This window comes from Scomber japonicus, chromosome 24, assembly GCF_027409825.1.
Source record: "Scomber japonicus isolate fScoJap1 chromosome 24, fScoJap1.pri, whole genome shotgun sequence".
In the NCBI taxonomy this organism is placed as follows: Eukaryota; Metazoa; Chordata; class Actinopteri; order Scombriformes; family Scombridae; genus Scomber; species Scomber japonicus.
In genome coordinates, this window is record NC_070601.1 from 2,109,189 (window position 1) to 2,134,188 (window position 25,000).

The following is a 25,000-nucleotide window of genomic DNA, read 5'->3' on the forward strand; positions in this document are numbered from 1 at the left end:
CTTCTTTCTTCCCTTCCTCCCTCCCTCCTTCTCTCTGTCCTTCCTCCATCCTTCCATCCTCCCTTCCTTTCAATGAGTGTCCTATAAAGGGTTAACTTGTATTCAGTCGTCCTCGTGCCCTGTTTGTTGGTTTTTCCTTGTTTATATGTCACGTGTCTCTGGAAGTTTATTGCACATCATATAATTTTCCCTCTAGTTTTGCATGTCGTGCTAACCCTTAAACAGGCCTTACTAGTTATGTCATTTGCACCTAAAGTAAGGAAGGAAGGAAGGAAAGGAGGGAGGGAAGAAGGAAGGAAGGAAAGGAGGGAGGAAGGAAAGGAAGGAGGGAGGAAGAAGGAAGGAAGGAAGGGAGGGAGGGAGGGAGGGAGGAGGAAGGAAGGAAGGAAGGAAGGAAGGAAAGGAGGGAAGAAGGAAGGAAAGGAGGGAGAAAGGAAGGAATGTTGGAAGGAAAGGAGGGAGGAAGGAAGGAAGGTAGGAAGGAAAGGAGGGAGGGAGGAAGGAAGGAAGGAAAGGAGGGAGGAAGGAAAGGAGGGAGGAAGGAAGGAAGGTAGGAAGGAAAGGAGGGAGGGAGGAAGGAAGGAAGGAAAGGAGGGAGGAAGGAAGGAAGGTAGGAAGGAAAGGAGGGAGGGAAGGAGGAGGAAGGAAGGAAGGAAGAAAGAAAGGAAGGACAGATGAAGGAAGGAAGAAAGGACAGAAGGAGGGAACATTTACCCTAACAGCTGAACTTAGATCTAAGGAAGGAAGGAAGGAAGGAAGGACAGAGGAAGGACCCGGGAGGATGACAGGAAGGTTAAAGAGTCTGTATCTCCTGGTGCACGTTGTCTGTTTAAGGGCTAAATTAAAGGTGTGTGTGTGTGTGTGTGTGTGTGTGATGCATTGAAGAAATGTTATATAACTAATTTCTCTTTTCCAACACGCTTCCCAGGAAGAACCGCTTCAAAGGGTATGTGCAAGTTTAGTGTGAACAAACAAAATGGATTGTACAGTCATTATATCAGTGCTAGGACAATGCAAAATAACCAACTACAGAGACAGGGAAGAAGATCCTTGCCTGTAAAGATGGGTTTTTAGAAGCCACTTAAAATAGTCTAAAGATTCAGCAAATATGATGAATTGAGGAATGATGGAGTTCCCTATTTTCTTGTCTTGTAAAAGTTCGGAAAGAAGCTGAAATGCCAAATACTCCCTTGTGATTATGTAAAGAGTTTTATTGCCTCTGTGCTCTGCAGGAAGAATGATCCGAGCTCGCGGCCCCACTCCTGGCACACGTCCAAGCTGACAGAAGAGGAGTCAGAGCCTCCCGGGAAAGAGGCCACCGCAGCACCAGTTTGGCAGCCAAAACATGAAGCAAGGTGAGCCACAATCGTTGTAGCCGCTTTTGGTGTGAACCAGGGCAGAATATAGTTTTTATTTACAGCTTTCGACATGAGGGTTCAATATAACGGCTAATTTTAAAATGAAATGGTAGAATAGAGTAGAGGTTTTCATTCCTGATCTAGACGGAGAGTTTTCTATTCTCTCATTTTAAAGAACAGGTGTAAAGTGCCCAATAGATTTTTGTGGTGTAGTGCTGTTTTAAGACAAACTTCAGCTTTTTTACAGGGATTTGTTACCTAGGAATAAACAAAATTAACCAAATGAAGAGGGATGACTTTAAAATTGTGATGAATCAAATTCTATCTTTTTTATCTGCTCTTGCACACCAGGCCTAAAGAGTCTTCCGTTCAAGGCGTCCAGAACAAACAGCGTCAGCTAACCAGCCAACTCAGCTCAGTGAACAACATGGAGAGAATAGAGCGTCCCTCACATCCTCACCCTCAGGGTCGTCTCTCCCCGACGAAATATGCCAGCAACCCTGAGCCACACTCTGGACCAGGAGGCAAAAGAGACTCTGGGTTCAGCTGTTTTGCCAGCAACACGAGTCCTGTTCATGACGCCAGCACGTCTTGTAGGAAAGGTACGAGTACTGAAAACATTTTCTTCAAAGGCCTTCAGACTGAAGGGACATTTCAGACCGAGCGGCCCAAGTACCTGCAGCCGACGCTGGGGAGTGGTGGCTGGGAGGGTTCGCGGGTGGAGGAGCAGCTCACTTCTCGGGTTTCCAGTGGCGTCAGGCCCAGCACTGGCCCAGTGTGGCAGGTACCAGAGAAGAAGTCCCAGTCTCCTCCTCCTCCGCCTCCCCCCCTGCGTAGTGACAGTTTTGCTGCCACAAAGGTGTTTCCTTACTCTGAAGGGCCTGGTGGTCCAACAAAGAGCAATGGCAGATCGTCAGAAAAACAGACAGAAAGTAACGACCAGAATGGTCTCAGGTCCCACCAGGAGAAAACCTCAGAGGCCAGACGTAGCCTCAACCCCTTACCCACCAAAGACTTCCTCCATCCCAAAACGGCAGCTGATCACAACCACAACCAGCTACACCCGAACAAACTTTTCTCCCTGTCCAGCAATGATGTCAGACAGACTCATTACACCCATGTACCTGCCCACCAGAGGCAATATAGTGACGAAAGTCCCCTCTACCTCCAAACCAGGTCAGCTCCTCCCACCAAGACTCAGAGTGTAGGAAACTACTATCGCAGCCTCCAGGACCTGCCCACAAACGTCTTCAGCCGCAAACATATACGGCACTCCACAGCATCCATGGCAGGCTATGCTGCAAACCCAAACCTGGAGAACGGGGCATACAACAGATACTACGGCCTGGTCAACAAGCATTCAGTTCAGACTTGCGAGTACCAGGTCAGGCAGGGCAAAGTTGAGGTCCGGAGAGGGGATGCAGAGAGATCCCACTGGGTAAACATCAATGAACAAGGCTTCCCAATGACATTCAAGGCGAATGTTAAGTCAAAGTACTCTCAACCTCAGTCCCAGATGCCTTACAGTGACAATAAGGAGCGCAATGGCCATTCTCATCTGGGAAACGGCCTACATTATGAACACCAAACCTCTGAAGGTCCTGTTCGAAGCCGCAGCCCAGAGGAGGCTGCTAAGAGAGGCGAAGCACAATTTAATGACATAAAAAGACTGTTACCAACTAATCAAAGTAATGATCACAAGGGCAGTCTGTCAAGGCACCAAGACCCATGGGTGCCTCAAGAAGACCACCGAATATCCCCCCTGAAAACCCCTCTTCTCCACTCCCTGGCCCAAGAGAGTAGGAGTCTGGCTGAGAGGCAACAAGCATCTACAACCGCAGGTGTCATGTCCACCCAGGATGTTGGTGACACCATGGCCGCCGGTGGTGGGAAAGCAAATCGGCGCAGTGACCGGTATGCCACCACCCTCCGCAATGAGATCCAGCAGAAGCGAGCCCAGCTGCAAAAGAGCCGCAGTGCTGCAACCCTGAGTTGTGATGCAGAAGATGAGGAGGCAGAGGAATGGAGATCCACAGAGACTTCTACAACGTCTGGTGTCTCCTTCTCCAGCACCTACAAGGACCACCTGAAAGAGGCGCAGGCCAGGGTCCTGCAGGCCACCTCCTTCCAGAGACGTGACCTAGACCCCTTCGGACCAGAGGCACCGGTAGTTAAAACCTCTAATGGACGCATAAGAGGCCGTAAGCGCTTCCCTCTGAATAAGAGGACACACTCCTTCTCGGAGCCTGACAAGATAGACAAAGTTGGTGTCGAGGCAGAGCTTCAATCAGAGTCTTTTGGAGAGCGAAGGAAGTTCTTTGAGTCCAAACCAGCATTTTCCAGGCCTGTGCCCAAGTCTAGTCAGGGTACAAACTCGAACCCAGACCTTGGTGAAACAGCCAAACCCAAAGAGAGAACTCTTTTAGGGGAGCCTGAGGAGGCTCACCTATCTCTAGACCTCAGCTGCCTCAGCCCTGGACGTAAGCAGGGCTTACTAGAGCAGCTGAGGCTCGGGACCTTTGCTGAGTACCAGGCCACATGGAACAAGCAGAAGAAGTCGTCTGAGGTCAAGACGCAAGGGAGGTATCATTCAGCTGAGAACATCTTGGATGCAGATGCAGAGGAAAAGGCAGTTTGCATCCATGAGAGATCCAGATCTTCTCCGTCTGCAGATTTTTATACACAGGTGAGCCACGACTGGGTTTTTATATCTCTGAATGATGAGAGACGGCTGTTCTTCAGAGTAGATCTCACATTGTTTCTCAGTGCTTTTCACCTCGAAGGTTCGGGTTGTTTAATTTAAGGCATCTGCAACTACTTAGTCAGGAGTAGGGAGACTGTGGTCATGGTTGACAGAGAGATCATCATTTTGTTCGAGAGCAAAGGAGAGGAGGTCAAAATCTGTTGAGGACACCCTTCATTTAACAGAAAGTCATAACGGCACTGTTCTTTTGCAGAATATACCTTCCTCATGGAGAGACCCTCAAGCCCAGCAGAGCGGTAACACCACCAGGTGAGGAAACGCCTCAAATGACATTCCTCAAACACTGTCTGCAGCTCATGAACCACAGAGACTAGATGCATAAACCAGGTCTTAACAGAAAGGAATAGGAGTCAGTAAACTCAAGAGAGCAAGTTTTGAACTCTTTAGGTGTCTCTGGTGAAAGTGGGAGCTATTTTTGATTATCTAAATCATGTTTACAGAAGAGACAAGATCATGATACACCAATAAAATACATAAGTAAATAAGGAGAATCATGTTGCAAAGGAATGATAAACCAAGTAAAATAGACACTCGTTACTATCAAAGCATACTGAGTTCAATGCCAAGTGCTGTTTGTCTAAACCAGGGGTGTCAAACATGTGGCCCGAGGGCCAGAACCGGCCCGCCAAGGGGTGTGATCCGGCCCACTTGCCATCCTGTGTTCTTGTCCTTCCTACCTTCCCTTTTTCCTTCCTTTCTTCCTTCTGTCCTTCCTTACATCTGTCCTTCCTCCCTTTCTTCCTTCTGTTCTTCCTTCCTTCCTTCTTCCCTCCCTTCTGTCTGTCCTTCCTTCTTTCCTTTCCTTCCTTCTGTCTGTCCGTCCTTCACTATCTCTCTTTCCTACCTTTCTTCCCTCCTTCCTTTTGCCTGTCTTTCCTTCCTTCCCTTATTTCCTTCCTTCTTTCCTTCCATCTTTTTAATGATCTGGCCCACATGGGATCAAATTGGTCTGTATATGGCCCTTAAATGAAAATGAGTTTGACTCCTCTGGTCTAAAGGATTCCACATCTACCTGCCTCATTCTTACCTGTCAGCTCCTCTGTAACATCAGCAGACAGGAAGTGCTTGTGTTCATAGTTTCATATTAATGTGGAATGTAGCTGCTTGGTGAGATTTCAGCACAGAAAGAGAACAGATGTCAAGTTTCCCATTTCAGGTTCATTTATTTGTCATACTGGACTTCGGACTGGATCTCTTTCCAATCTTACATCCTGTTGTTACAGCTCGTATTTAGGTGAAGTGTATCTCATTGACTCCGGGGTTAAACTACACCCAGATTTACAAAAGTCTCAGAGCAATTACAGGTGATTTACGGCGGGTGGAGAGTGTATCATTTTGTTCTTAAGCTACTTGTTAACAAAGAAAACTTATCTGTAGCCTACATGATCATCTTCTTGGTAAAACAGTGAAATGAATCCATAGCATTTGCTCCTTTTGTTGATGCTACCTCCTTGTGCACAAGGGTGCAGGAAGGGAGGGAGGGAGGAAAAAAGGAACGAGGGAGGGAAGGAGGAAGGAAGGAAAGAAGGACAGAGGAAAGAAGGAGGGTAGGAAGGAAGGAAGGAAAGGAGGGTGGAAGGAAGGGAGGAGGGGGGGAGGAAGGAAAGACGGAGGAAGGAAGGAAGGTAGGAGGGAGGGAGGGAGGAAAAAAGGAATGAGGGAGGGAAGGAGAAAGGAAAAGAGGAAGGAAGGAAAGAAGGACAGAGGAAAGAAGGAGGGTAGGAGGGAAGGAAGGAAGGAAAGGAGGGGGGGGAGGAAGGAAAGACGGAGGAAGGAAGGAAAGTAGGAGGGAGGGAGGGAGGAAAAAAGGAATGAGGGAGGGAAGGAGAAAGGAAAAGAGGAAGGAAGGAAAGAAGGACAGAGGAAAGAAGGAAAGGAAATAAGGAAGGGAGGAAGGAAAAAAGGAATGAGGGAGGGAAGGAGAAAGGAAAAGAGGAAGGAAGGAAAGAAGGACAGAGGAAAGAAGGAAGGAGGGAAGGAAGGAAAGGAGGGTGGAAGGAAGGGAGGAAAGGAAATAAGGAAGGGAGGAAGGAAAGGAAGGAAGGACGGAGAAAAGAAGGAAGGAAGGAGGGAGGGAGGGAGGGAGGGAGGGAGGGAGGAAAAAAGGGGAGCACCCTTCAGGAAATGTGACATTCAACCACGAGTGTCAACAAACCTTTTACCGAGAGCTGAAGTGTTGCTCGAATTCCTTCTTTCTAGTGTTACTTCACTTCCTTTTCAACGGGCAGTGTTTGAACAAGACAGAACAATGACGTCTGAGGTCAGGTTTGCAGTTTTGCTTTACAAGGTACCAAGGTTTGAAAAAGTCTCCTATTTTATTCATTACAAGTCGCATAAAGTTACTTATACTTAGAATAAAACGAGTGAATCTGATCCTAAATTAAGTTGTAGCTCATTATCCACATCAGTGATGAAGGGGTTGAACCAGGTAACGTGAGGTTCATTTGTCTACTAATCTTACACTGTAAACCCAGATTTTGTTTCTAATTAAACATCTGAGTGATCATTACTTATTCTTTTATGTTTTGTAAAAACCTGCTATCATTACTAAACAACATTAGTTGTTTGGACTATTTAGCTGAAAGATTCATTGCACTAATCATGTTTAGTAGAGATAACTTGGTATGTTAACTTTCATAAGAAAAGGGAGGGGCCTAATTCAAAAACCTGCCGGTTAGGGTTAGTTGTACCAGTTCGATCTGGTACGAGTTCACCGGTCGGAAGTTACGAGTGGCCGTTATAGTGACTTTCACCGGTAAAACAGGTCGGAAAAACACGAGTGGGTTGCCTGGAACGCTACAAAGTCAGCTTTTTTTTTTCTGTGTAAAGTTACTGTTCGAACCTGTGCATGGTGTAAATAGGCTAACACTGTCCACTCAAAATTGTGTTGGCTAAATGTTAAAGTTAGCTTAGTGTTAACAGTCTGAGGACAGCTCACACACGGCAGGTTTGCGCGACTGTATCATATTACCGTCATTTTACGCGGTAGAAAAGCCGTTCAATCGCTGTCGGGGTGACTTGTTGACGTAGCTTTTTTTTCTGTGTAAGGTTACTTTCCTGTGCATGGTGTAAATAGGCTAACACTAGCTAATGTCCACTCAAAATTGTGTCGGCTAAATGTTAAAGTTAGCTCAGTGTTAACAGTTTCATGTTAAAACAACTCGACTTGTTTAGTTTTAGCTTGTGAAAAAACTAAAGTGGTATAGGGCAACGGGTTTCCACGCGATTTGCGAGTAAAGTCAACTAATTCGGGTTAAGAGTGTAATCTGATATTATTTTTTTGTCGAACAATAGCTCCAAAATATTATCATGAATTGAACCTTTTATTTTCAGCTCTTTTACTAAATAGTTTAAAGACATTCTGCACTTTCACACTGAACTCTTCCTTTAATAATCCAGTAATGTATAAATGTTGAATAGAAGTGTAGATATAGCAAACTATACTGTAGGTTAAATCACTAATACATTAACCTTCCTGTTGTCCTCCCCTTCTGTTTTAACTGTTCCTCCCTCCTTCTTCCTTCCTTCCCTCCTTCTCTCTTTCTCTCCTCCCTCCTTTCCCTTCTTCTTCCTTCCTTCCCTCCTCTCTCTTTCCTTCCTCCCTCCTTTCCTTCCTTACCTCATTCCCTCCCTCCTTTCCCTCATTCTTCCTTCCTTCTTCCCCTCCTTTCCTTCCTTCTTCCTTCTCTCCTTCCTCCCTCCTTTCCTTCCTTCCCTCCTTTTCTCTTTCCTTCCTTCTTCCCTCCCTCCTTTCTTCCTTCCTTCCCTCCTTCTCTCTTTCTCTCCTCCCTCCTTTCCCTTCTTCTTCCTTCCTTCCCTCCTCTCTCTTTCCTTCCTCCCTCCTTTCCTTCCTTACCTCATTCCCTCCCTCCTTTCCCTCATTCTTCCTTCCTTCTTCCCCTCCTTTCCTTCCTTCTTCCTTCTCTCCTTCCTCCCTCCTTTCCTTCCTTCCCTCCTTTTCTCTTTCCTTCCTTCTTCCCTCCCTCCTTTCTTCTTTCCTCCCTCCCTCCTTCCTTCCTCCCTCCTTTCCCTCATTCTTCCTTCCTTCCTCCCCTCCTTTCCTTCCTTCTTCCTTCTCTCTTTCTTTCCTCCCTCCTTTCCTTCCTTCCTTGAATCTGTCCTTCCTTCCATCTGTCCTTGCTCCCTTTCTTTCTTCCTTTCTTTCTTCCTTCCTTTCTTTTTCCCTTTCTTCCATCTTTCTTTCCTGTCGTCTTTTCCTTTTCATATGTGCTGCTCTTTTTTTCCCCTTGGTACCGGGAAGAAATTGGGCATGAGCTCAAACTCTATCGAGACAAACATGAGAAAGAGATGATTTTTAAACCACGACTCAGTGTAGAAAAACAAAGCTGTTATTCTGGTGGTTTGAGTGCAGCTTAACCCTTAAACAGACAACGTGCACCAGGAGATACAGACTCTTTAACCTTTGTGTTGTCCTCCTGGGTCCTTCCTCTGTCCTTCCTTCCTTCCTTCCTTCCTTCATCTGTCCTTCCTTCCTTCCTTCCTTCATCTGTCCGTCCTTCCTTCCTTCCTTCCTTCCTTCCTCAGATCTAAGTTCAGCTGTTAGGGTAAATGTTCCCTCCTTCTGTCCTTTCTTCCTTCCTTCATCTGTCCTTCCTTCCTTCCTCCCTCCTTTCTTTCCTTCTTCCTCCCTTCCTTCCCTTCCTCCCTCCTTTCTTTCCTTCTTCCCTCCTTTCCTTCCTACCTTCCTTCCTTCCTCCCTCCTTCCTTTCCTTCCTTCTTCCTCCCTTCCTCCCTCCTTTCCTTCCTCCCTCCTTCCTTTCCTTCCTTCTTCCTCCCTTGCTTCCCTTCCTTCCTCCTTTCCTTCCTTCTTCCGTCCTTTCCTTCCTTCCTTCTTTCCTTCATTCCTTCCTTACTTGAGGTGCAAATTACATAACTAGTAAGGCCTGTTTAAGGCTTAAAAAAAACTCTGAAATAAAATGAAACAGTCCTATCTCATTTTGAAAAGATGTTTGAGATTCTTGTGCAAAGTTCATCAGACGTGTTTACTCCACCGACACGTTATCTGATGAAAGAAGGAAGAAGGGAGGAAGGAAGGAAGGAAGGAAAGAAAGACAGAGGAAAGAAAGAGAATGAGGGAGGGAGGGAGGAAAGAAGGAAGGGAGGAAGGAATAAAGAAGGAAAGGAGGGAAGGAAGGAAAGGAGGGAGGGAGGAAAGAAGGAATAAAGAAGGAAGGAGGGAAGGAAGAAGGAAGGAAAGGAAAGAAGAAAGATAGGAAAGAGAGAATGAGGGAGGGAGGAAGGAAGGAAGGAATAAAGAAGGAAGGAAGGGAGAAAGCAGGGACGGAGGGAGGAAAGGAAAGAAGAAAGATAGGAAAGAGAGAATGAGGGATGGAGGAAGGAAGGAATAAAGAAGGAAGGAAGGGAGAAAGCAGGGACGGAGGGAGGAAAGGAAAGAAGAAAGATAGGAAAGAGAGAATGAGGGAGGGAGGAAGGAAGGAATAAAGAAGGAAGGAAGGGAGAAAGCAGGGACGGAGGGAGGAAAGGAAAGAAGAAAGATAGGAAAGAGAGAATGAGGGATGGAGGAAGGAAGGAATAAAGAAGGAAGGAAGGGAGAAAGCAGGGACGGAGGGAGGAAAGGAAAGAAGAAAGATAGGAAAGAGAGAATGAGGGAGGGAGGAAGGAAGGAATAAAGAAGGAAGGAAGGGAGAAAGCAGGGACGGAGGGAGGAAAGGAAAGAAGAAAGATAGGAAAGAGAGAATGAGGGATGGAGGAAGGAAGGAATAAAGAAGGAAGGAAGGGAGAAAGCAGGGACGGAGGGAGGAAAGGAAAGAAGAAAGATAGGAAAGAGAGAATGAGGGAGGGAGGAAGGAAGGAATACAGAAGGAAGGAAGGGAGAAAGCAGGGACGGAGGGAGGAAAGGAAAGAAGAAAGATAGGAAAGAGAGAATGAGGGATGGAGGAAGGAAGGAATAAAGAAGGAAGGAAGGGAGAAAGCAGGGACGGAGGGAGGAAAGGAAAGAAGAAAGATAGGAAAGAGAGAATGAGGGAGGGAGGAAGGAAGGAATACAGAAGGAAGGAAGGGAGAAAGCAGGGACGGAGGGAGGAAAGGAAAGAAGAAAGATAGGAAAGAGAGAATGAGGGAGGGAGGAAGGAAGGAATAAAGAAGGAAGGAAGGGAGAAAGCAGGGACGGAGGGAGGAAAGAAGGAAGGAAGGAAGAAGGAAGGAAAGGAGGGAGGAAAAAAGAGAGAAGGAGGGAAGGAAGGAAGGAAGGAAGAAGGTAACAAGGTAACAAAGCATATCTGGTTTATTTGAACCACGGTGAGATAGTGTGTGAGGTCTCAGGTGAGAGAGAGAGAACTTGAGCCTCAGTGTGAAAAACTAAACACTGAGGTTGGATTACATGGAAGCAGAGACACGCACGAGTCTGACTGAAATAAAAACTTCATGTAGATTAATATCCTCCTGTTGTCCTTGAGTCAAGGAAGGAAGGGAGGGAGGGAGGGAGGGAGGGAAAGGAGGGAGGAAAGAAAGAGAGAAAGGAGGAATGAAGGAAGGAAAGGAGGGAGGAAGGGAGGGGGCTAGGAAGGAAGGAAAGGAAGGAGGAAAGAAAGAGAGAAGGAGGGAAGGAGGAATGAAGGAAGGAAGAGAAGGAAAGAAGAAAGAAGAAAGGAGGGAGGAAAGGAGGGAGGGAAGGGAAGGAGGGAGCAAGGAAGGAGGGAGGGGGAAGGAAGAAAGGAAGGAGGAAAGGAAGGAGGGAGGGAAGAAGGAAAGGAGGGAGGAAAGAAAGAGAGAAGGAGGGAAGGAAGGAGGGAGGGAGGGAGGAAAGAAAGAGAGAAGGAAAGGAAGGAGGGAGGAAAGAAGGAAAGGAGGGAGGAAGGAAGGAAGGAGGGAAGGAAGGAGGGAGGGAAGGAAGGAGGGAGGAAGGGAAGGAGGGAGGGAAGGAAAGGAGGGAGGAAGGAAGGAGGGAGGGAAGGAAAGGAGGGAGGAAGGAAGGAGGGAGGGAGGAAGGAGGGAGGGAGGGAAGACGGGAGCAAGGAAGGAGGGAGGAAGGGAGGGAGGAAGGAAAGAAGGAAAGGAAGGAGGAAAGAAAGAGAGAAGGACGGAAGGAAGGAAAGGAGGGAGGAAAGAAGTGCTAGTGCAGTTTTATTGTGTGTGTGTGTGTGTGTGTGTGTGTGTGTGTGTGTGTGTGTGTGTGTGTGTGTGTGTGTGTAAGCCTGCTGAGGTGCTGATGATCTTTATTTTGACCTGCAGAGTAAAGCCAGAGAGCAGCCGGCTGCGATACCAGCCCGACCACAGCCCACAGTCAGCCCCGCCGGTCCCCAGAAACCAGGGCCCGGTCCCAGCCCTCCCCGACCACAGCACCAAACCAGACGCTGCCAACCCCTCCCACACCACGCTCCCCTCTGGCCCTCGTAGCCTCAGCCCCAACCCTGGCTCCCAGCACCCAGCCCAGCCTCCACAAACCAAGGGCCTCTTGCCGCCACCCAGGCCCCATTTAGGCCCAGAAACCACATCCTCCTCCCTGGAATTCCTCACTGGCGCCCAGGCAGACCCGGCAGCGCTCCAGCCTCTGTCCAGCTCCAGCTCTGACACCCAGCACCACAACGCTGCCCAGGGCGACGCCCCGGCAGGCTCCCCTCGCCTCAGCAGGACGCCCGCACCAGATATGAGTAGAGGAGATGCAGAACGCGAGGAGGAGCAGCACCAGCACCAGCAGCAGCAGGCGGCGGCACCTTCATCCTCTTCACCTTCCCCGTTCTGCTCCTGGACGGACGCTCTGTTCCTTCCTTTAGGGGATCGAGCGAGGTCGCCGTCGCCGCAGTTCGCTCCGCTGAGGCTGACCGACAAACCGCCGGCGTTGACCGTGCAGGATGACTCACCACCGCTCAGGTAAGCAGCTTAGCCCGAGCCCGAGGAGCTTCAGGTCTGCAGGTCTCCTCACACAAAGACCCTCGTTACGTAAAGGTTCTCCCATCTGCTTCTGGAGCTCTGTAAAAAAAAAAAAAAAAAAAAGAGTAAGGGATTGATGAACGAGTGTTGAAGGAAAAGAGGAGTAGTAATTAATTTGTACTCTGGAAGAATCTCACTCTTTTTTTTTTTTGGTTCATGTTTTAAAATGTTTAAAGAAAGAAGTAAAAAAAGAAAAGATCAGAGTTTGCTTTTTCAGTCCGAGACAAATCGAAGTAGGGAGCAAGGAAAGGAGGGAGGGAAGAAGGAAGGAGGGAGGAAGGAAAGAGAAGTAGGGAGCAAGGAAAGGAGGGAGGGAAGAAGGAAGGAGGGAGGAAGGAAAGAGAAGGAGGGAGCAAGGAAAGGAGGGAAGAAAGCAAGGAAGAAGGAGGGAAAGGAGGGAGGAAAGAAGGAGGGAAGGAAGGAAGGAAAGGAGGGAGGAAGGAGGGGGGGGAAAAAAACAGGCATTGATGAACGAGTGTTGAAGGAAAAGAGGATTAATACTCTGGAAGAATCTCACTCTTTTTTTTTTTGGTTCATGTTTTAAAATGTTTAAAGAAAGAAGTGAAGTCTGAGCTTGTGTTTGTTTGTAGTCGATTTTTTCCTTTTTCAGTCCGAGACAAATCGAACTGGAAGCTGTAATTTTCTAAAAGCCACACGGCTGCTGTGACCTTTGGTTTTCCATCGCTGCTCTACTGTACTCTATCATCCGTCCTTTAATTATGAACGGGCGACTGTTTATTAAAAAAAAAATGAGCTCTCTACCTTTCTTCTCTACCGTCTCGGTCGGAGTTTGCTTGCTCTGCCTTCGTGTCTTTTTAGGTTTTATAAGTTTATGTTGTGCTGTTTAAAAAGAGGTCTGAATTTACTCTCATTATATAAAATATGCACCTTTAACCCTCCTGTTGTCCTCGAGTCAAGGAAGGAAGGGAGGAAGGGAGGAAGGAAGGATGGATGGAAGGAAGGAAAAGAGGCAGGAAGGATGGAAAGGAGGGAGGTAGGAAGGAAGGAAGGAAGGAAGGAAAAGAGGCAGGAAGGATGGAAGGGAGGAAGAAAGAAGGAAGGTAGGAGGGAGGGAGGGAGGGAGAGAGGGATGGAGGATGGAAGGGAGGAAGAAAGAAGGAAAGGAGGGAGGTAGGAAGGAAGGAAAGGAGGGTGGAAGGAAGGAAGGAAGGAAGGGAGGAAGAAGGAAGGGAGGGAAGAAAGGAGGGAGGTAGGAAGGAAAGGAGGGAGGTAGGAAGGAAGGAGGGAAGAAAGAAGGAAATGAGGGAGGTAGGAAGGAAGGAGGGAAGGAAGAAGGAAAGGAGGGAGGTAGGAAGGAAGGAAGGAAAAAAGGCAGGAAGGATGGAAGGGAGGAAGAAAGAAGGAAAGGAGGGAGGTAGGAAGGAAGGAAAGGAGGGTGGAAGGAAGGGAGGGAAGGAAATGAGGAAGGAAAGGAAGGAAGGAAGGTAGGTAGCAGGTTTGCTGCTTTTATAAGTTTAAGTTCTGCCGTTTAAAAAGTTTCATGATTCCTCAAAGGTCTGAATTTACTCTCATTATATAAAATATGCACCTTTAACCCTCCTGTTGTCCTCGAGTCAAGGAAGGAAGGGAGGAAGGAAGGAAGGGAGGGAAGAAAGGAGGGAGGTAGGAAGGAAAGGAGGGAGGTAGGAAGGAAGGAGGGAAGAAAGAAGGAAAGGAGGCAGGAAGGATGGAAGGGAGGAAGAAGGAAGGAAGGTAGGAGGGAGGGAGGGAGGGAGAGAGGGATGGAGGATGGAAGGGAGGAAGAAAGAAGGAAAGGAGGGAGGTAGGAAGGAAGGAAAGGAGGGTGGAAGGAAGGAAGGAAGGAAGGAAGGAAGGGAGGAAGAAGGAAGGGAGGGAAGAAAGGAGGGAGGTAGGAAGGAAAGGAGGGAGGTAGGAAGGAAGGAGGGAAGAAAGAAGGAAATGAGGGAGGTAGGAAGGAAGGAGGGAAGGAAGAAGGAAAGGAGGGAGGTAGGAAGGAAGGAAAGGAGGGTGGAAGGAAGGGAGGAAGAAGGAAGGGAGGGAAGAAAGGAGGGAGGTAGGAAGGAAAGGAGGGAGGTAGGAAGGAAGGAGGGAAGAAAGAAGGAAAGGAGGGAGGTAGGAAGGAAGGAGGGAAAGAAGAAGGAAAGGAGGGAGGTAGGAAGGAAGGAAGGAAAAAAGGCAGGAAGGATGGAAGGGAGGAAGAAAGAAGGAAAGGAGGGAGGTAGGAAGGAAGGAAAGGAGGGTGGAAGGAAGGGAGGGAAGGAAATGAGGAAGGAAAGGAAGGAAGGAAGGTAGGTAGCAGGTTTGCTGCTTTTATAAGTTTAAGTTCTGCCGTTTAAAAAGTTTCATGATTCCTCAAAGGTCTGAATTTACTCTCATTATATAAAATATGCACCTTTAACCCTCCTGTTGTCCTCGAGTCAAGGAAGGAAGGGAGGAAGAAGGAAGGGAGGGAGGTAGGAAGGAAAGGAGGGAGGTAGGAAGGAAGGAGGGAAGAAAGAAGGAAAGGAGGGAGGTGGGAAGGAAGGAAAGGACGGTGGAAGGAAAGAGAGAAGGAGGGAAGGAAGGAAAGAAAGAAGGAAGGGAGGAAGGAAAGGAAGGAAGGACGGAGGTGGAAGCAAGGGAGGAAAGGACAAGGAAGAGAGGAAGGAAAAGAGGCAGGAAGGATGGAAGGGAGGAAGAAAGAAGGAAAGGAGGGAGGTAGGAAGGAAGGAGGGAAGGAAGGAAAGGAAAGGAGGAAGGAAGGAAGGAAAAGAGGCAGGAAGGATGGAAGGGAGGAAGAAAGAAGGAAAGGAGAGAGGTAGGAAGGAAGGAGAGAAAAGGAGGGAGGAAAAAAGGAACAAGGGAGGGAAGGAGAAAGGAAAAGAGGAAGGAAGGAAGGAAGGTAAGAGGGAGGTAGGGAGGAAAAAGGAACGAGGGAGGGAAGGAGAAAGGAAAAGAGGAAAGAAGGACAGAGGAAGGAAAAGAGGGCAGAAGGAAGGGAGGAAGGAAGGAAAGGAAGGAAGGACGGAGGAAAGAAGGAAGGAAGGAAGGAGGCAGGGAGGAAAAAAGGAACAAGGGAGGGAAGGAAAAGGAAAAGAGGAAGGAAGGAAAGAAGGACAGAGGAAAGGAGGAAGGTAGGAAGGAAGGAAGGAAGGTAGGAGGGAGAGAGGAAGGAAGGGAGGAAGGAAGGAAGGAAGGAAGGAAGGAAAGGAGGATGGAAGGAAGGAAAAGAGGAAGGAAGAAAGAAAAAAGGACAAAGGAGGGAAGGAAGGAAAGGAGGGTGGAAGGAAGGGAGGAAAGAAAGGAAGGAAGGATGGAGGAAAGAAGGAAGGAAGGAAGGTAGGAGGGAGGGAGGGAGGAAAAAAGGAACGAGGAAGGGAAGGAGAAAGGAAAAGAGGAAAGAAGGAAGGTAGGAAGGAAGGAAGGAAGGAAAGGAGGGAGGGAAGAAGGAACAGGCTTTGACATGGAGACTTGTTCTTGTCCAGGTGTGACGATGACTCTCGGCTCCCTGCAGCGATGGATGTGAACAGCCTGGTGAGGAAAGTCCCGGTGAGGATCGTCCACACCGAGAGCAGCTCGGAGCGGGAGAGTCGAGCTTACCTTCCTCCGAGCGGCGAGACCTGCGGCGTCTTCCACCCGCCGTCTTGCATCACCTCCCTCGGAGCCACCGAGCGCCCCGCCTCCTCCCTCTTCAGCGCCTACACCCGCCACCACGCCCAAATCCCGGCTTCCACATCGGCACAGGAAGGATTCGAAGGGTCCGAGTCGAGCTCGACGGGGGCTCGGCACTCGGAGGAGGACGTCAAGAGGGAAGAGCTGGCGAGGGACATCATGGGGAAAGACAAGTCGCTGGTGGACATCTTGGATCAGAGCGGCAGGAAGACCACCATGGACCTGATGGAGGGGCTGTTCCCCCCCGAGGAGCAGATCCTGGAGGGGGCTCAACAGCGCAGGAAGGCGTCGGCCGGCTCCAGACTGCTCACCTCATCACCCAGGAGCATGGAGAGGTGGGGACATGTTACCAGGCAACGCAGGTTAATTAAGGGTTGTCCTCGAGTCAAGGAGGGAGGGAGGAAGGGAGGGAGGGAGGAAAGGAAAGGAAAGGAAAGGAAAGGAAAGGAAAGGAAAGAAGGAAGGAAAGGATGGAGGGAGGGAGGAAGGAAGGAAAGGAGGGAGGAAGGAGGGAAGGAAGAAGGGAGGAAAGGAAAGAAGGAAGAAAAGGAGGGAGGAAGGGAAGAAGGAAGGAAGGGAGGAAAGGAATGGAAGGGAAAGAAGGAAGGAAAGGATAGAGGGAGGGAGGAAAGAAGAAGGAAGGAAAGGAGGGAGGAAAGAAAGGAGGAAAAGAGGGGGAAGGGAGGAAAGGAAAGAAGGAAAGGAAAGGAAGGAGGAAGGGAGGAAAGGAAAGAAGGAAGGTCGGAAAGAAGGAAGGAAGGAAGGTAGGAAAGAAGGACAAAGGAAAGAAAGAGAGAATGAGGGACGGAAAGAAGGAAGGGAGGAAGGAATAAAGAAGGAAAGGTGGGAAGGAAGGAAAGGAGGGAGGGAGGAAGGAATAAAGAAGGAAAGGTGGGAAGGAAGGAAAGGAGGGAGGGAGGAAGGAATAAAGAAGGAAGGAGGGAAGGAAGAAGGGAGGAAAGGAAAGAAGAAAGATAGGAAAGAAAGACAGAGGAAAGAAAGAGAATGAGGGAGGGAGGAAGGAAGGAATAAAGAAGGAAGGAAGGAAGGAAGGGAGAAAGCAGGGACGGAGGGAGGAAAGAAGGAAGGAAGGAAGAAGGAAGGAAAGGAGGGAGGGAGGAAAAAAAGAGAAGGAAGGAAGGAAGAAGGAGGGAAAGGAGGGAGGAAAGAAAGAGAGAATGAGGCAAGGAAGGAAAGGAGGGAGTAAAGAAAGAGAGAATGAGGTAAGGAAGGAAAGGAGGGAGGAAAGAAAGAGAGAAGGAAGGAAGGAAAGGAGGGAAGAAAGAAAGAGAGAATGAGGTAAGGAAGGAAAGGAGGGAGGAAAGAGGGAGGAAAGAAAGAGAATGAGGCAAGGAAGGAAAGGAGGGAGGAAAGAAAGAGAGAATGAGGCAAGGAAGGAAAGGAGGGAGGAAAGAAAGAGAGAATGAGGTAAGGAAGGAAAGGAGGGAGGAAAGAAAGAGAGAAGGAAGGAAGGAAAGGAGGGAAGAAAGAAAGAGAGAATGAGGTAAGGAAGGAAAGGAGGGAGGAAAGAAAGAGAGAAGGAAGGAAGGAAAGGAGGGAAGAAAGAAAGAGAGAATGAGGTAAGGAAGGAAAGGAGGGAGGAAAGAAAGAGAATGAGGCAAGGAAGGAAAGGAGGGAAGAAAGAAAGAGAGAATGAGGTAAGGAAGGAAAGGAGGGAGGAAAGAGGGAGGAAAGAAAGAGAATGAGGCAAGGAAGGAAAGGAGGGAGGAAAGAAAGAGAGAATGAGGCAAGGAAGGAAAGGAGGGAGGAAAAAAGAGAGAATGAGGTAAGGAAGGAAAGGAGGGAGGGAGGAAGGAATAAAGAAGGAAAGGAGGGAAGGAAGAAAGAGAGAATGAGGTAAGGAAGGAAAGGAGGGAAGAAAGAAAGAGAGAATGAGGTAAGGAAGGAAAGAAGGAAGGAACAGGGAGGAAGACAGGAGGGTTAAACCCAGTGAATGAGCCTCTCCAGCCTTATCTCAGTCTGCCCTCTGCTGGTCAAAGATGGTATTACAGCTACAAAGATTTTTTTTTATTATTATTATTTTTTTACTGCCTCTGGAAAGAAAGTAAAAACTGACACACACTTCTCTTCTCTTCTTCTTCTTCTGTGGTGTGTCAGAAGGGAGGAGGAGGAGGTGTCTGTGTCTGCGGCCGCCTCCTCCCTCGTCCCCAGCTCCTCGTACTACAACACGTCCGCTCCCAAAGCCGAGCTCCTCATCAAGATGAAGGACATGCAGGAGCAGCTGGAGGAGCAGGACTCTGAGGACGAGCTGGACGTCGACCTGGCCAGTAAAAAGGTAACAAAGCATTCCTTCCTTCCTTACTTCCTTTCTTCCTTGCTTCCTTCCTTCCTTCCTTCCTTCCTTCCTTCCTCCCTTCCTTCCTTTCTTGCTTCCTTCCTTCCTTCCTCCCTTCCTTCCTTTCATCCTTCCTTCATGTCTTCTTTTCCTTCCTTCATGTTTTCTTTTCCTCCCTTCCTTCCTTACTTCCTTGCTTCCTTCTTTCTTTCATGTCTTCTTTTCCTTCCTTCCCTCCTTCCTTCCTCCCTCCCTTCCTCCCTTCCTTCCGTCCTTCCTTTCATCCTTCCTTCATGTCTTCTTTTCCTACCTTCCTTCCTTCCTTACTTCCTTGCTCCCTTCTTTCTTTCATGTCTTCCTTTCCTTCCTTCCTTCCTTCCTTCCTTCCTTCTTTCCTTCCTTCCTTCCTTCCTTCCTTCCTTCCTTACTTCTTTTCTTCCTTCCTTCCTTCCTTCCTTCATGTCTTCTTTTCCTTCCTTCCTTCCTTCCTTCCTTCATGTCTTCTTTTCCTTCCTTCCTTCCATCCTTCCTTCATGTCTTCTTTTCCTTCCTTCATTCCTTCCTTCTTTTCTTCCTTCCTTCCTTCCTTCATGTCTTCTTTTCCTTCCTTCCTTCCTTCTTTCCTTCCTTCCTTCCTTCATGTCTTATTTTCCTTCCTTCCGTCCTTCCTTCATTCCTTCTTTTTTTCCTTCCTTCCTTTATGTCTTCTTTTCCTTCCTTCCTTCCTTCCTTCCTTCTTTCCTTCCTTCCTTCCTTCCTTCCTTCCTTACTTCTTTTCTTCCTTCCTTCCTTCCTTCCTTCATGTCTTCTTTTCCTTCCTTCCTTCCTTCCTTCCTTCATGTCTTCTTTTCCTTCCTTCCTTCCATCCTTCCTTCATGTCTTCTTTTCCTTCCTTCATTCCTTCCTTCTTTTCTTCCTTCCTTCCTTCCTTCATGTCTTCTTTTCCTTCCTTCCTTCCTTCTTTCCTTCCTTCCTTCCTTCATGTCTTATTTTCCTTCCTTCCTTCCTTCCTTCCTTCGTTACTTCTTTTCTTCCTTCCTTCAAGTCTTCTTTTCCTTCCTCCCTTCCTTTCTTCCTTTCTTCCTTCCATCCTTCCTTCCTTCCTTCCTTCCTTCCTTCCTTCTGTCATGTCTTCTTTTCCTTCCTTCCTTCCTTCATGTCTTCTTTTCCTTCCTTCCTTCCTTCATGTCTTCTTTTCCTTCCTTCCTTCCTTCCTTCCTTCCTTTGTCTTCTTTTCCTTCTTCCCTCCTTCCTTCCTTCCTTCCTCCCTGCTTTCCTTCCTTCTTCCTTCCTCCCTCCTTTCCTTTCCTTTCCTTTCCTCCCTTCCTCCCTCCCTCCCTTCCTTCCGTCCTTGACTCGAGGACAACAGGAGGGTTAACATGCGTTGACTAATAACATTTCCCACCTCTCCATGCTCCTTCCTTCCTTCCTTCCTTCCTTCCTTCCATCCTTCCTTCATGTCTTCTTTTCCTTCCTCCCTTCCTCCCTTCCTTCCTTCCTACCTTCCTTCTGAATGTGTTCATGCCTCATTTGTCTTCTTTAATCACCTTCTTTTAGCAAGAGTTGATCTCCAGCCTGGCGAGGAAGCTGGAGGTCCTCCGGGAGGCGAGACAGAGCCTTCAGGAGGACGTGGAGGATAACGAGGCTCTGGGTCGAGAGGTGGAGGCGACGGTGCAGCGTCTCTGCCAACCCAACCAGCACGATAAGTTTCGGATGTTCGTGGGCGACCTGGACAAGGTGGTGAGCCTCCTGCTGTCGCTGTCGGGACGTCTCGCCCGGGTGGAGAACGCCCTCAACAGCCTAGAGGACGAAGCTCCGCCAGAGGAGAAGGTAACCACACCGGTCACCAGGGTAACCGTTTGAGATGTAGCATCTGGTTTTCGAGGGGGTCCTTCCTTCCTTCCTTCTTTCCTTCCTTCCTTCCTACCTTCCTTCTTTCCTTCATGTCTTCTTTTCCTTCCTTCCTTCCTTCCATCCATCATTCCTTCATGTCTTCTTTTCCTTCCTTCCTTCCTTCATGTCTTCTTTTCCTTCCTTCCTTCCTTCATGTCTTCTTTTCCTTCCTTCCTTCCTTCCTTCCATCCTTCCTTCCATCCATCATTCCTTCATGTCTTCTTTTCCTTCCTTCCTTCCTTCATGTCTTCTTTTCCTTCCTTCCTTCCTTCCTTCCTTCATGTCTTCTTTTCCTTCCTTCCTTCCTTCCTTCCTTCCTTCCTTTCTTCCTTCCTTCCTTCATGTCTTCTTTTCCTTCCTTCCTTCCTTCCTTCCATCCATCATTCCTTCATGTCTTCTTTTCCTTCCTTCCATCCATCATTCCTTCATGTCTTCTTTTCCTTCCTTCCTTCCTTCATGTCTTCTTTTCCTTCCTTCCTTCCTTCCTTTCTTCCTTCCTTCCTTCATGTCTTCTTTTCCTTCCTTCCTTCCTTCATTCCATCCATCATTCCTTCATGTCTTCTTTTCCCACCTTCCTTCCTTCATGTCTTCTTTTCCTTCCTTCCTTCCTTCCATCCATCATTCCTTCATGTCTTCTTTTCCTTCCTTCCTTCCTTCCTTTCTTCCTTCCTTCCTTCATGTCTTCTTTTCCTTCCTTCCTTCCTTCCTTCCTTCCTTCCATCCATCATTCCTTCATGTCTTCTTTTCCTTCCTTCCTTCCTTCATGTCTTCTTTTCCTTCCTTCCTTCCTTCCTTCCTTCCTTCCTTCCTTCCTTCCTTCCTTCATGTCTTCTTTTCCTTGTTTTCGAGGGGGTCATTAATAAAATACAACACAGTAAAAGCATAAGAGAAAGAAAAATGGACAAAATAAAAGACTTTCCTTCCTTCCTTTACTATCTCCCTCATTCCCTCACTCCCTCCTACCTTCCTTCCTCCCTTACTTCCTCCTTTCCTTCCGTCTTCCTTTCCTCCATCCTTTCCTTCCTTCTTCCTCCCTTCCTTTCTCCTTTTCTCCATCCTTTCCTTTCTTCTTCCTCCCTTCCTTCCTCCTTTCCTTTCTCCTTTCCTTCCTTCTTCCTGTCCTTCCTCCCTCCTTCCCTTCCTTCTTCCTCCCATTCCTTTCTCCTTTTCTCCTCTCTTACCTTCTTTTCTTCCTTTCTTCCTTCATGTCTTCTTTTCCTTCCTTCTTTTCTTCCTTCCTTCCTTCCTTCCTTCCTTCCTTCTTCCTCCTTTCCTTTCTCCTTTCCTTCCTTCTTCCTGTCCTTCCTCCCTCCTTCCCTTCCTTCTTCCTCCCATTCCTTTCTCCTTTTCTCCTCTCTTACCTTCTTTTCTTCCTTTCTTCCTTCATGTCTTCTTTTCCTTCCTTCCTTCCTTCCTTCTTTTCTTCCTTCCTTCCTTCCTTCCTTCCTTCTTCCTCCTTTCCTTTCTCCTTTCCTTCCTTCTTCCTGTCCTTCCTCCCTCCTTCCCTTCCTTCTTCCTCCCATTCCTTTCTCCTTTTCTCCTCTCTTACCTTCTTTTCTTCCTTTCTTCCTTCATGTCTTCTTTTCCTTCCTTCCTTCCTTCCTTCCTTCTTTCTTTTCTTCCTTCCTTCCTTCTTCTCTTCCTTCCTTCCTTCCTTCCTTCCTTCTTTTCTTCCTTACTTCATATCGTGATATTTGATTTTTGCCATAATCGCCCAGCTCTTACTCATCTTTTATCTTCCCTCCCTCCATCAGCGCACCCTGACGGAGAAACGCAAGCTGCTGATGCGTCAGCACGAGGACGCCAAGGAGCTGAAGGAGAACCTGGACCGCCGGGAGCGTCTGGTCTCGGGGATCATGGAAGCCCACCTGCCCGCCGAGAGCCTGGACGACTACCGCCACTTTGTGAAGATGAAGTCGGCGCTCATCATCGAGCAGCGCAAACTGGAGGACAAGATCAAGCTGGGCGAGGAGCAGCTGAAGTGCCTGGTGGACAGTCTGCCGCTGGACCAAAGGCCGCCGCTGCTCTGATCCACATTCACCAGATCTGTTGTTTCGGACTCGGACTGTTGCATGCCGGCGGTGTCGAAATGAAGTTTTTTTTTTTTTGCACATGATGACGAGACAAGAACACAGTTTTTATTGTTCCTTGTGATTAACTGATTCACGACTGATGTTTGTAGACGGAGGCGGAGATAGAAGGAGACTGAAGACGCCAGATCGAGCAAGACGCCGATCTGCAGAGAGTTTTTATTTTAGTATTTTTCTGCTTTTTTTTTGTGTAACTGCAAATAAATAAACCTCCGTTAGACACACAGGGTTCCTGAGCTCTTAAATAAATAGCCTAAAGTTGCTGCAGTTGAACAAAGATAATTACGGTGGCCGGGAGGTTCAAACCAAGATTACAACATGTGAAACACTTTTACAAGTCCCCAAACAAATTTACAAATATCAACCCTAACCCGGAAAGGGAATGTACCAACTCCGGGGTTGAACCGGAAGTGATAACGGGGAGCAGCCAATACGAGCTGTTGTTGTCGTCGGTAGAGTTCATGGTGAGCCAAGATCGACAGCGATCGAGTGATGTTTTGCCCGTTTTGTGGAAAACACATGAGCCGCTTAACATGGTTCTGTTTTTCGTGTAGTTGGTCTTTAGGACCGGGCCCAAGAGGACGGTAACCGTTACCTGGGTCCGGGGTCGGGTCGCGGGGGCAGCAGCCTAAGCAGGAAGCCCAGACTTCCCTCTCCCCAGCCACTTCGTCCAGCTCTTCCCGGGGGACCCCGAGGCGTTCCCAGGCCAGCCGAGAGACATAGTCTCTCCAGCGTGTCCTGGGTCTCCTACCGGTGGGACGTGCCCTGAACACCTCACCAGGGAGGCATCCTGACTATCTGCCCGAGCCTCCTCATCTGGCTCCTCTCGACGCGGAGGAGCAGCGGGTCTACTCCGAGCTCCCTCCGGATAACTGAGCTTCTCACCCTATCTCTAAGGGAGAGCCCAGCCACCCTACGGAGGAAGCTCATTTCGGCCGCTTGTACCCGCGATCTTGTTCTTTCAGTCACTACCCAAAGCTCATGACCATAGGTGAGGGTAGGAACCCAAAGCTCATGACCAGAGGTGAGGGTAGGAACCCAAAGCTCATGACCAGAGGTGAGGGTAGGAACCCAAAGCTCATGACCAGAGGTGAGGGTAGGAACCCAAAGCTCATGACCAGAGGTGAGGGTAGGAACCCAAAGCTCATGACCAGAGGTGAGGGTAGGAACCCAAAGCTCATGACCAGAGGTGGGGGTAGGAACGAAGATCGACTGGTAAATCGAGAGCTTCGCCTTTCGGCTCAACTCTCTCTTCACCACGACGGATCTGTGCAGAGTCCGCATTACTGCAGACGCCGCACCGATCCGCCTGTCGATCTCACGCTCCATCCTTCCCTCACTCGTGAACAAGACCCCGAGGTACTTGAACTCCTCCACTTGGGGCAGAGATGTAAAAATGTTTTCCAAAATGTAAATTTGTCTCAAGCTTTGTAAAAGTGTGTCACATGTTGTAATCTTGGTTTGAACCTCCCAGCCACCGTAGATAATAGTCATGAAACAAAAATGTCTCTTTTTTTCACACTGAAGATGATTTTCAACATTTCAATCCTACGATGTAAAAACCTGGAAAATCTGAAAGTCTAGATACTGTTAGAGACTAAAGTTCAAATATTCATCATTCCTGGAGCCTCTCATCTCCAAAAACCTTTTTTTATAGCCTCCTCGTATAAAAACTTAAAGCAAAAAAAAGATATTTTCAAAGTAAAAGCTTTAAAAATCCATTTCTACAAACAAACCAAACCACCTTCTCAACATTTACGTCTCTTTATGTTTTCAGTCTCCTTTTTTTTTTTTTTTAAATATTTGTGTTTCTAACTTTGTCGTATTGAAGTTGTATGACGAGCCGGGTTTGTAATGAATTATCATCACGTGTGTTTTAAAGTTAATATTTTATAGTAATTTATTTATTTTAGCCTATTTGAAGAAAGAAGAACATATATATATATATATATATATATATATACAGAGAAAAAGGCGATAATTTAATAATTTCACTATATGATGTATTTTTTTTGTTTTCTAATGAAATGAAAAGCTTATAAATCTGTTTCTAGGTTAATATATCATAAAGTTTTTAAACAAAGATATATATGAGATGTATTTCCTGCTTTTATGATGAACAGCGTCTGTAGATCCGATGAGAGTAGACGTCGTCTTATTTTGAAGTGCATCTTTTTAAAGGAAGCTAGAATCAGAATCAGAGTCAGAGGTGAACGTGATGAACTGGACTTTATATTTAAAGACGATGCTGCAGCACAGACCTCCTCCTTCTTCTTCTTCTTCTCCTTCTTCTCCTTCTTCTTCTTCTTCTGCTCCTTCTTCTCCTTCTTCTTCTTCTTCTTCTCCTTCTCCTTCTTCTTCTTCTTCTTCTTCTTCTCCTTCTTCTTCTTCTTCTTCTCCTTCTCCTTCTTCTTCTTCTTCTTCTGCTCCTTCTTCTTCTTCTTCTTCTTCTCCTTCTTCTCCTTCTTCTTCTTCTTCTGCTCCTTCTTCTCCTTCTTCTTCTTCTTCTTCTCCTTCTCCTTCTTCTTCTTCTTCTTCTTCTTCTTCTTCTTCTTCTTCTTCTTCTTCTTCTTCTCCTTCTTCTTCTTCTTCTTCTTCTGCTCCTTCTTCTTCTTCTTCTTCTTCTGCTCCTTCTTCTTCTTCTTCTTCTTCTTCTTCTGCTCCTTCTTCTTCTTCTTCTTCTTCTTCTTCTTCTTCTTCTTCTTCTTCTTCTTCTTCTTCTGCTTCTTCTGCTCCTTCTTCTTCTTCTTCTTCTTCTTCTTCTGCTCCTTCTGCTCCTCCTTCTTCTTCTTCTTCTGCTCCTCCTTCTTCTGCTCCTTCTTCTTCTTCTTCTTCTCCTTCTTCTTCTTCTTCTTCTTCTTCTGCTCCTTCTTCTTCTTCTTCTCCTTCTTCTTCTTCTTCTTCTTCGCTATAAAATAATACACTGCTTGTTTCCTTCCTTCCTTTGTTCCTTCCTTCCTTTCTTCCTTCATTCTTTATTTCCTTCCTTCTTTTGTTCCTTCCTTCCTTAATGTCTTCTTCTTCTCCTTCCTTCCTTCCTTCCTTCCTTCCTTCC

General features: G+C 47.4%; 1 protein-coding gene across 1 annotated transcript in view; it reads left to right on the forward strand.

Annotated features, from left to right (window-relative positions):
* LOC128354618 (protein Shroom2-like) overlaps nucleotides 1-21,885 on the forward strand; it is a 33,384-nt gene extending 11,499 nt beyond the window's left edge. Inside the window, exons 3-12 of the mRNA XM_053314842.1 lie at nucleotides 929-946; nucleotides 1,233-1,355; nucleotides 1,710-2,305; nucleotides 2,396-4,044; nucleotides 4,316-4,371; nucleotides 11,335-11,973; nucleotides 15,480-16,001; nucleotides 17,785-17,962; nucleotides 19,520-19,792; nucleotides 21,610-21,885. Coding sequence (XP_053170817.1) covers nucleotides 929-946; nucleotides 1,233-1,355; nucleotides 1,710-2,305; nucleotides 2,396-4,044; nucleotides 4,316-4,371; nucleotides 11,335-11,973; nucleotides 15,480-16,001; nucleotides 17,785-17,962; nucleotides 19,520-19,792; nucleotides 21,610-21,885 — 4,330 coding nt within the window. The remainder of the gene's footprint in view (nucleotides 1-928; nucleotides 947-1,232; nucleotides 1,356-1,709; nucleotides 2,306-2,395; nucleotides 4,045-4,315; nucleotides 4,372-11,334; nucleotides 11,974-15,479; nucleotides 16,002-17,784; nucleotides 17,963-19,519; nucleotides 19,793-21,609) is intronic.
* The last annotated feature ends 3,115 nt before the right edge of the window (nucleotides 21,886-25,000 follow it).